This window comes from Micromys minutus, assembly GCF_963924665.1.
Source record: "Micromys minutus genome assembly, chromosome: 1".
Taxonomy (NCBI): Eukaryota; Metazoa; Chordata; class Mammalia; order Rodentia; family Muridae; genus Micromys; species Micromys minutus.
This window is the reverse complement of record NC_137969.1, coordinates 145345378-145356248: the sequence shown is the minus strand read 5'-3', so window position 1 is coordinate 145356248 and position 10871 is coordinate 145345378. Positions and strand designations below refer to the sequence as shown.

The following is a 10871-nucleotide window of genomic DNA, read 5'->3' as shown; positions in this document are numbered from 1 at the left end:
TCATCCCAGCCGCTGTCAAAGGATATTCCTGAGTCCTGTGGCCACCACACCATGAACTGGGCTTCTGGGGGCGCTGCTTCCTCCCACCCTTACCAAACCTCCTATGAAAGCCACACTCGGCTCCTGGCATCCCCAGGGTCGCAAAGTCTCCATTCTGCTTCCTAGGGAAAATGGCTTCCTCGGGGCGGGAGGCAGAGGGACAGTGGGGACAGAGAGGAGAGCCCCAGGGTACGTATTACCTTTCCTCCCTAAAGTGCTTCTTTTCTTCAGCAGATCAGTGCAGGCAGCCCCAGCAACTACACACGTAGAGTGAGCGTTGAGCTCCGGGTAGAGGAAAGTTCTGGAAGCAAACTGGCTGGGCATGCGCACTTGTGTATAGCACAACTAGAAGAGGTCACAGAATCAAGGACTCAAGATTTCAATCCTTGGCTGATGCAAGATCTGCCCAGCTGGACTCTGGTCCCTTTTTGTCACTTGCAAACATTTATACTGAGTATTTACTGTACCGGGCTTTCAGGAATATTCTTCCAGGATAGGTCTTGGATTATCATCAAGTTCAAGCATGAGTCTTTACAAACCCTCCTTCAACAGAAGGAGACAAGCTAACATTTTTTTTTTACTATATCGGGTCTATGAGTTGGATCCTTGAGGTGACATGGGTGCATGCCGCTGCTTGTGGAGCCAAGGGAAAGCTTCCCAAGGCTGGGATGCTGAGTAGGGTAAGATTAGCATACTGCCATGCTGCAGCGTAAGCGTGCACTTGTCACGTTACAGACACGAAAGAGACACAATCTGCGACTCAAAAAACTAGAAGAAAGCTTGATGGAAGAGGCTTAGAAAGTGAACCAGACGGACCAGGCTGCCTCCGCTCTGAGAAGGCTCCATCAGCTCTTGGATGGAAGAGCCACTGACTGGCTCGATGCATCAGGGTGAATGCTCTTTTTATGTACACTTCAACAATTTCACACATGCACATACTGAATTTTAGGCACTTCCACTATCCATTGCCCTCTCTCATCCCTCACTCCCGCGGGAACCATTCTTCTTCCCGGAAATCCCCCTCCTACTCCGAAATCTTGTTTACTCTTTCGACTCATAAACGTTAGTTAAGGGTGGAGTCTCATGAGCCCCTCCCCTAGGCATGATGAAATGATGACCGATGCCCTGCGTGTCCTGAGCAGGTAAACAGTTGCAGTCCAGTCCAGAGAGCTATCTCAGTGCTCCTCCCCAACTTCTGGCTCCTTCAAGCCCCTCCTCTGGGATGTTCCCTGAAGCTGGGGCAGAGGTGGTGTGTGTTCTCTTGAGAATCAGAACAGCAATTCTCCACCCTTCAGCTAATTACAAGTCTCTGATTGGCCGCTACCCGCTAGCAGTATACTCTTGCTATGAATCTTTACCAACCACTGGTGAAACTGGGAGCTATTGCCTTGAGTGAGAGATCCAAGGCTGGCAGCATTGGTGCCTAATCCAGGTCCACCCTAGCCTTGGGCACAGTCATTATCAGGACTAAACTGATGAGTCAACTTATCAAAGTCATCATAAGTTCTGTTTTTCAAAGTGATTTCTGTGATATTTTACTTTATATGTTGTTAATCTATATAGAAGCTATTTAAAAAAGCATGTATTGTGTAACAGAAAGGATGAATATAAGGTATCCCCTTGTTCTAAATTGCATACTTTGGGGATAGGGGGAGATTATTGCTCCAAGGACAGCCATCAGTCTGGGGAGGCTAAACAACAAAACAGCAACAACAACAAAAACCTCTTAGACGTTAGTGGGGCGCAGGATGCAGATCTACAATCCCAGTGCACACACAACTGAGGCAGGAGAAAGTCAACCTGCTATACACAGACCTTGACCTTATCTTTAAAACAAGTATTACAATGATTAATGCTCAATTAATGCCCAATAGGTGAGATTCAACCTCACCCTATAAAGTCCATTTCTTAGCATATATTATAATAATATACAGTATATATGTAATATCTATTACAAGTACATATTATGTCTATTTCAATTTCTCTCATTAGGGAGAAATTTACTTTTGATTTTGGTTTATTTATTTTAAATTTTAGTTAGGCTACATATGATTTTCCCATAGGAAAGGGGAGTTCATAATGAAAAAGTTGGTAAAGATTATTTAGTCTTTTACCTTGATTTGGGAAATATTTTTAGTTTTTTTATTTTACCAAGATTACGGTACACCTTGAGTTGTAGTATTGCCTACTACTGAAGACTCTCGAAAACTGCCTACACTCCTGTCAGACCAGCTGCTCTAGGGAGAGGAGGGATAAAGGGGGCAGAAAGCTGCTGCCAAGAGAGAAAGGAGAGGAAAGGGAATTTACACAATAGTTATTCATTTTGCCCAAAAACGTTGAAAAGGAAGATACATGGGCTGTTTTAATGAAACCATGGTCCAGCCGTCTCTAGAGGAGGTAAAGAAAGAATAAAAAGTCTTCGTGGAGATGGTCAAAGTCTGGAAGTGTGTGTAATCAATTACAGAACAATCATATCTCTTCGTTATTAACTCTCCCTTCTATTAATGAGTGCACTCAATGATTTTTGTGAAACAAAGCCAAAGAATCCTAATAGCTTTTGCCAGTCCCACCTTAATTAACAACTGTGGGAAGTAGAGAAAAAATTAACACTTTCTTTTATTTAGTTCTCTTTGCCAGTCTTACCCAGCACTTGGTCAGACCCTAGCAATACTGTCCTTACGTCCTAAAGGCTGTGGTCTGGCCGAGACATGTCAACGGACTATATATAGCACCAGCACATACACGCACTTTTGTTTTTATTTGCTCCTTTTTCTCAGATCCTGTTTTGAAAGATAATAGTTGGCTTTGCTCCTTCATCCTGTTGTTCTGTGTCCATGTTTCTTTCCTCCGGCTTGCATCCTGTTCAAGACAGCAAGATTCTCTGAGGAAGTGTGATGCAATTTCTGCCACCGCCATGCTAACTCTTGTTTTAGTTTCAACAGCTACAAGAATTTAGAACCAGAGCATTTTTAATAGCTACTGTATGTTTTTAAAACTCACAGCTGTTAAATGCTGTTTATTATATGGAGCTTCTTCAAACTCCTTAGAAAAACGTTCCCGAGTGTGTGCTTTCTCCTTTCACAGTCCCACTATGAATGGCACAGACATTTTGTGAGACATTCAGAAAAGGTGGCAAGGAGCAGAACAGCTGTGGCTTAAGCAACTAATGTAACAATTACAGTGATAGTGACTTTGCAGCAACAGTGAGACAAAATGGATTTGCCCTCAAGGAATTAAGAAGCTTTGGCTTGTCAGGAAAACAGTTTGAGGAAATACTCATGTCGCCATAGAGAGGATCACTTCCCATGTGGGAAGCACATCTCCAACCTTCATTATATGGCATTGATATAGTCATTGTATAATCTATTCTGTATCCAGGTAGCAGCTCTGCCTGCACTGGTGGATTTGCATCCCTTACTATAAACTACCCGTTTATGTGAAATGGAAGTAGAACATGTAGAAATTCCCTGGGATCCGAGAGTAGGGTTTTCCCCAGGACAATCAAGTTTGTGGTTACTTTAGTTCTTCTAGGTCAGCTGAGGAGACCAGCCAATCAGAGACGGGCAGGAAAAGAGATTTCCTAAATAAATTCCCAAGAACATGTTCTCTACAGACATTCTTGGACTTGGCTCCAGCACAGTGACTCAATAGAACTCAGCTCTGACATGAAGTCCGTTGTCCTTGTCCTCTTGGGCATCATCTTCCTGGATCAGTGTGGAGTTCGAGGTGAGTTTTACACTGTATTAAGTCAGTAAGTTCTGGGCTATGCATCACTGTAAAACCCTTCAGTGATAAAACTGAATGTCTTGCATGCAATAAAAAGTAATATTGCTCAGTCATCAAAGAAGTTGGATTCTGTGAGAAATTATTCAAAGGTCATATTTTGACTATACCTGCCAAGTCAAATATGCCTTCTTGGTGCAGATATTGTGAGTTCCCAGTGAAGGTTCAAAGCATATTTGAACATTTTGATAATGAGAAAATGATTTCTCAGGTGTAAAGAATTCTGGGCGCTTTATTTCACATTGAGTCTGTCATTTATCATGTGAGGTATGAAATCCACAGCACAGGCAACAGGGAGTGACTCGAGAGATGCTTTTCTAAGTTGTCTCTCCTGCATTCTTCTCCTCACCTGATGCTGTGTACCGATAAGAACGTCTGTGGTTAGCCGACTGAGAATTCAGAGGTCAGAGAGGTTGCCTCTTGCCTCCTTATTCATGACTTTGCTTCCCCTGGACGAAGAACCTTCCTAGAGTGTTTTTCACATGTGTGAAGTAGAAGTGTTGTAGTTATTGTATGATGGTAAAACCTACATAAATAGGCACTGAGTCTCTATGTAAGCAATGAGGGACGAAGATGTATGTTTGAAGAGACTTTGCAGAGCAGTGGGTATGAGAGAGAATAGGATTGAAATGGCAATTAGTTATTGTAAGGAGAGCTCTGTCCACACCTACACCAACCCCATGCCCCCAGCAGGTAAGGAGTAGATTGAGGAACTGCTTAACATATACATACATATATACACACACACATACACACACATATACACACACATACACACACACATATACACACATACACACATATACACACATACACACATATACACACATACACACACATACAAATATACACACATACACACACATACAAATATACACACATACACACACATATACACACATACACACACATACACACACATACACACATATACAAATATACACACATACACACACATACACACATACACACACATACACATACACACATACACACACTCTCTCTCTCAGTCACAGCAATAATAACTGATCGACCCTAATAATGTGTACTATCTTTCTTCTAGGAAATCTAGTGATAAGAAATCAGCGATGCTCCTGTATCAGCACCAGCCAAGGCACGATTCACTACAGATCTCTCAAAGACCTCAAACAGTTTGCCCCAAATCCTAACTGCAACAAAACTGAGATCATGTGAGTAAAAGCTTCTAACACATGCATTCTACACTGGATTTAGAGAGAGATGAGACTTGCTCACGTGGGCAGGCAGCTCTCCCTCTGTCTGTCTACTCCCTTTCTTCCTTCTTCCTCAAAATAAGAAATTTCTGCTGGAAATATCATTTAAATAATAAACTGTTTCTGAGACCAAATTGCCTCTTAAGGTTAGTTACGGTTCTGATTCAGAAAACACATATTTGACTATCAAAGTTAATTAAATATAATTAATATATCTTTGTTAATTATTAATTGTATTACTATTAAATATTCCTATTAATATAATCAAAATACATGAATGGAATTCTCAATGAATTAGTAAAAAACATTTTTAAAAATAAAAGAAAACACAATTGGAATTTTAAAAAAAGGATCCTAGATGTTTAAGTGTTTAGGCAGATTGATGAAAAGAAAAAAGTAAAGACTCAAAATTCTGCTCTCCTAACCCCTAGGCATGTGGTCCTTTAAAACACCTTTATCCCCTTCACATGTGTGTTCCTATTGATATGTAATGCATACATATATGTGCATACAAAAGTAAAATCAATAAAGGTAAACATTATATACAGTAGTTCCCTCTTATCTACTAAATCAAGTTCCTAAGTTTCAGTTTCCTGAAGTTAACCATAGTCCACAATATTAAATAGAATATTCCAGAAACAAATGGGTCATAAATTTTTAAAAATAATTTTACAGTAGCACATTGTTGTAACTGATTTATCTTGATATTATTTATTGTTGTTAATATCTTACTCTCTTTAATTTACACATCAGATTTATCTAAGGTACATAGGTACCACCTGAGAGTGTAGGAACCTGGACATCTTCCCTGTAAATAGGGAGAAGTTGCCATTTTTAATTTGTTTTTTTCTTAACACAATAATAACATATAGTTTTCTCACGGCAATTAATTATTTTCTAATAATGCCATACTTGCTAGTTTTCTGGGGGTGCTAGGATTGAACCTAAGACTTTGAGCAGGCTATGCATGCTCTCTCCACTCAACCCTAACCCTGAATCCTAAAAATGGCGTTTAAGATTTTTAAGGGGTTGCAGAGAGGTGGCTGAGAGGTTAAGAGAACTGAGTTTGGTTTCTATTACCCACAGTGGACGACCCACAATCATCTGTAACTCCACCCCCAGTAAACCCTATACCTTCTTCTGGATTCTGTGGGCTCATTTACACTCAGAGACTCACAGAAGTTAAAAATAAAATAAATTGTAATCCATATACTGTGCTTTCAAGTGCACATGCCGTAGCATGCGTATAGCAATTGGGACAACTTGGTCAAGTCAGGTTTCTCCTCTGTCCTTGTTTGAGTTCTGGGGTTGAGTTAAGTATGCTTGCCAGTGGCCAACTCACTGGCTCTCATAATGACTTTTAATGGATAAGCTGTTTTATGTCATGTTGATAGGCCATAAAATATATGGGCCATTTGTATAGTCCATACCCATTGCTAGAAACAAAGGTTATGTAAAAAAAATCACCATTGTCAAACTATTACTATTGTGGAATTGTCTTTAATTCTTTCCTAGTAATTATTTTCTAGAGATTAGAATTTCTTGTTTGTTTTGAGAGAGAGTCTTGCTAAGTAGCCAAGGCTAGCCTCAGTCTCATGGTCCTCTTATTTTGTCCATATGAATGCTGGGATTCCAGGCATAAGCCACCATTCCAAACCTCTTAGAAATTAGAATTGTAAAGTTAAAATAAAAGGGAATATATATATGCCCTTTATAACATAAATATATACACACATAGATATAAATGATATAAATATATACGTATATTAAGGTCATACATATGACCTTTGACACATAAATTAAGGGATTCTATACAAAATAGCTATTCTTATACTTAAGATGTACAGAGAAATTAATTTTTAGATCTCCTGAAAGATCTGCTGCAAGTTTTTTAATCTACCTGTTACTCTTAGGAAGACATTTGGTTACATTTTAAGCGGTTTCACTGGAAAACTCAGCAAAATGCCCACTTGTTTCACTGTTCCTACTAAGAATTATTACATTGTTACTGGCGGGAGAAGGCTTACTCCGGTTTCTTTGGCACAGTGCTACACTGAGGAACGGAAACCAAACCTGCCTAGACCCAGATTCAGCAAAGGTGAAGAAGCTGATGAAAGAATGGGAGAAAAAGGTTGGTGAGGGGAGGGAAGACGAATTGCTTTCCTTTAGAGGTCAACTCAGAAAGTCAACAGATCCCAGGCACACCCATTAAGGATCCATTTTGCATCCTTCTGAATAGTATCAAATAGTAAGACACGAAGGATTCAAAAATAATAAGCTATATCCCCTTCCCCATATAGCAGACCGTCCTTGACAATGTGTAAGAATCAACAGACTTGTGGGAGACATTTAGAATAGTGTCTACACAAGACTCTGAATTACGAAAGGAAGGATAATTAGGGTAGACGCCTATCACGTGACCGCTGGCTGGATCTTTAAGGATATTTACCAGGCAGTTAATTAAGTACAGTGTGGGCGTTAGTGGTTTCAAGTAAACCAAGGTGTGTTCGAGAGCCGGAAGTAATGTAGCTGGAATCGAAAAGGAGAGAACAAAGGGACAGATGGGAAAGCAGCCAAGAACGAAGCAGGAAGAACTGTGTAGCTAAGGAGCTGGGTTGGAGAAGAGCCGAGGTGTATGTGGCAGGCAGTCTGGATCCCCACACCTGACTCCTGGGTCTGCCCCAGATCTGCACTGTTAAGCTTCAGGTTCCACGCTCACCCAGCCCTGTCCACTTCCAGTGGATCTCAACCTTCGTAATGCTGAGACCCTTTAACACAGTCCCTCGTGTTGAGGCTGACCCCCAACCATAAAATGGTCTTGTTGCTACTTCATAACTGCAACTTTTCCTACTATTATGAATCACGATGTGAATACCCGATACACGCAGGATATCTGATACGCGTCCCGAACGGGTTTCCACCCACACGTTGTGAACCATTGGCTTATATGCGAAGTGGACGGTAACAGTACCAGCCAGCCCTGAAGGGTTGTGTTTGGTTCAGGTGGGTGAGGGAAGAAGAGGATGTGACAACAGCAAGATGCCAGAAAAACAGACAAACAAGCAAAGAGGGAGCTGTAGCTTCTTTAATGTGGGGGAAGCAGATGAGACCAGGGCCTCTGAGAGGGCAGCAACTTAAGCTGGCTCTGCAGATAAGGAGTGATCACACTCAAGACGAGTTGGACCATCGGTGGGGGGGACGATTACAATTGGAAAGTATTGCCTTTTTCTCATTTCTTGCAGATCAGCCAAAAGAAAAAGCAAAAGAGGGGGAAGAAACATCAAAAGAACAAGAAAACCCGAAAAGCTAAAACACTCTGAAGTCCTCTTTCGAAGAAGACCACATAAAAGACCACTTTACCAACAAGCATTCTGCATCTAAATGGCTTTTATAGTGTAGTGAAATGCCTTCCCTTTGATACATAATCCCATTGACTTAACTACAAAGCCTAAAGCATGAATTTGAAACGACAACAAAAAAGATAGGAAGTTAATTAGAAAACTAACTATCTTTGTTCTACACAGCCAAAAAAAAAAAAAAAAAAAAAAAAAAATCGTCATTGATCCCTTGAGCACACTCATGATATTATCAAATCTGGGCAAATGTCCACACATAGTTATCCCACACACAACATCTGTCTGGCTTCTAGAGCCTTACATCTTCTGAGGCTCACATCACCAAGCCCCAGGCCTGTCTAAGTGCTTGAAGTGAAGTGCCTTTTCAGAAAGTGCCTTTGGGTCAGTCCCTGCAAAAAGTGTGTCTCAGACATCGGTGCTAGTGGAGACCACCAGAGCTGATGTTCAGAACCTTCCATGTAGCTTTTGAGACCATGGGATGTCATTATTAACATGATTCCCATCTTCAAAGTTTGCCTCTGAAATAAAACTCTTCTAGATGGTTGTGGATGCAGCTTAGTGGCAGAATGCTTGGTGTTGCACGGACCAGGTGCTTTAGAAAATACTTTCTGGCTACTCAAATTCTCTTAAATCTATTTTGCTTGTTGCTCAGTGTTTCGTGAGTAAACACTTCACTTTTATCTAACTGGATTTGTGTGTGCGTGTGTGCTTGTTTATTGTTCTCTTTCCGAAGAGATTGTTTTTTGAGAGTAGGGCCCACAGATTATTCCCCTAAATCTTCCACAGTGCCTACAAGAACTTGGTTTTGAATACTTTCCTAATTGCATGTGTTAGAGGTGGAAAGGCTGTTAGACACCAGGCATTGGCCAATACCCAGGTACTCCATATTGCCTAACTCTAACCCTTGGCCTCCTTGCTTGCTTGCTTGCTATTTTTTTTTTAAGACAGAGTTTCTCATCTGGCTGTCCTAAAACTCACAGAGTACACAAGGCTGGTCTTGAATTCACATATATCTGCATTCTACAGCCTCCTGAATGCTGGGTTAAAGGTGTGTGCTACTACACCCGCCTTTCTTCCTTCCTTCCCTCCTCCCTTTCTTCCTTACATTACCTAGCTTTCTTATTATCTTCAGGGATCTTCAGTGCAAGAGCCAGAGTGGGTGAAAGGACAGTCTTAGCTTGTGGCAGGAGGAGATTCCTTAACAAACAGGAATCACACGTTTAAGACATTTGTGGATATTTGGGATTGCTCAGGAAAGACACAGGCCATCTAGAAACACAGAAGCTTACGTTGAAGGCAGGTTTGACTGGAAAATACTAGGTCTTTCCTCCCTCAAAACAAAATGCCTCTGAAAGATAATTCTTGGTCAAGACTCCTAGGAGTCAACAAAATAGCTGCCAAATCCTTTAACAAGTTTATCTTAGGTGAATATAAGTTTCTTTACCACCTTTCCTCATTGCAGAACTCCCAGAGTATGGGTATATGGATCGCCATGTGAGTCAAGGAGTGGAGAAGGTGGCAAGGTTGGGGCTTGAGGTGGTCAGAGTTCTGTTCCTAGCACCCATGCGTGAGCCTCAGGACCTCCGCTAACTCCAGCTCCAGGACACCCATCCCTGTTTTCCGGCCTCTGCAAGCATTGCTCAAATGTTCACAGGCCCACACTCTGATGTGACACACATAATTTACGATACCAAATAAAAATCTTCACAGAGATGTTTTTAAGGAAACTAATAGCTACAGGAAGTGTGGATGGGGCCAAGTTAGTCTCTGTGGGAGCTGGAAACTGCCCTGCCAAAGAGATCCGATGAACTAAACAGAAAAGAATGTTTTTAGGTAGAAGTTTAGCCTTCTTCACGCATGTTGTTTCTCAAACATTGTTGTTCCTCAGGCTGAAGGTGGTTTTGGGTGCTGCTGGTGGGGCTCCCATCCAAACGCCATTACACCGTGATGAGGCTGTCCAGCTCCCTCCAGGTAACTGACTTTGAGAAAAAATCTAAAGCTGTTCCCTAACTCGTTAGCTGGTGGCCCTTGCATCTGACAGCTAGGTAGTGTACATGACTCCTAGCCAAAGACTGAGTATTTTTACTAAGTAATTGTGATGAATGCATATGCCTACAGTGTGATTTATAATTCAAAATTTATAATTCATTTATAATTCAAAAAATTAGCATATATGCTCTGAAGCTATTTTGTGAAAGGATAGTTATATCAGTAAGAATGCTCTAAATCTGAAAATAAACTTGTTTTTCTTAAATGTCTTTGTCTGCCCTTTGGTTACTGAGTGCTTCAGAAGAATTCTTTTTTTTTTTCTTTATTCCTTTGCTGTTTGGCTTTCTCTCATGATGTTGATGTCAACTGAGATAAAGACAGGAAGGCACTTTAAGGGTCCCCGTAAGTACAGGGAAAAACAAAACTTCTAGGTCACATAGTGAGACACTGTCTCAGAGTGTCTGTTGCTGTG

The 10871-nt window shown here is 41.1% G+C and overlaps 2 protein-coding genes across 2 annotated transcripts in view; one reads left to right on the top strand and one right to left on the bottom strand.

Moving 5' to 3' along the window:
• Nucleotides 1-350, bottom strand: part of ART3 (ADP-ribosyltransferase 3 (inactive)) — a 75921-nt gene extending 75571 nt beyond the window's left edge. Inside the window, exon 1 of the mRNA XM_080915547.1 lies at nucleotides 240-350. The gene's annotated coding sequence lies outside the window, so the exon portion shown is untranslated. The remainder of the gene's footprint in view (nucleotides 1-239) is intronic.
• Nucleotides 351-3665: 3315 nt separating this feature from the next.
• CXCL9 (C-X-C motif chemokine ligand 9) lies at nucleotides 3666-10474 on the top strand. Its single transcript, XM_080921454.1, has 4 exons — nucleotides 3666-3765; nucleotides 4886-5012; nucleotides 7101-7185; nucleotides 8297-10474. Exons 1-4 carry the CDS (start codon nucleotides 3705-3707, stop codon nucleotides 8372-8374), a joined length of 351 nt encoding a protein of 116 aa, XP_080777580.1. The 5' UTR covers nucleotides 3666-3704; the 3' UTR covers nucleotides 8375-10474.
• The last annotated feature ends 397 nt before the right edge of the window (nucleotides 10475-10871 follow it).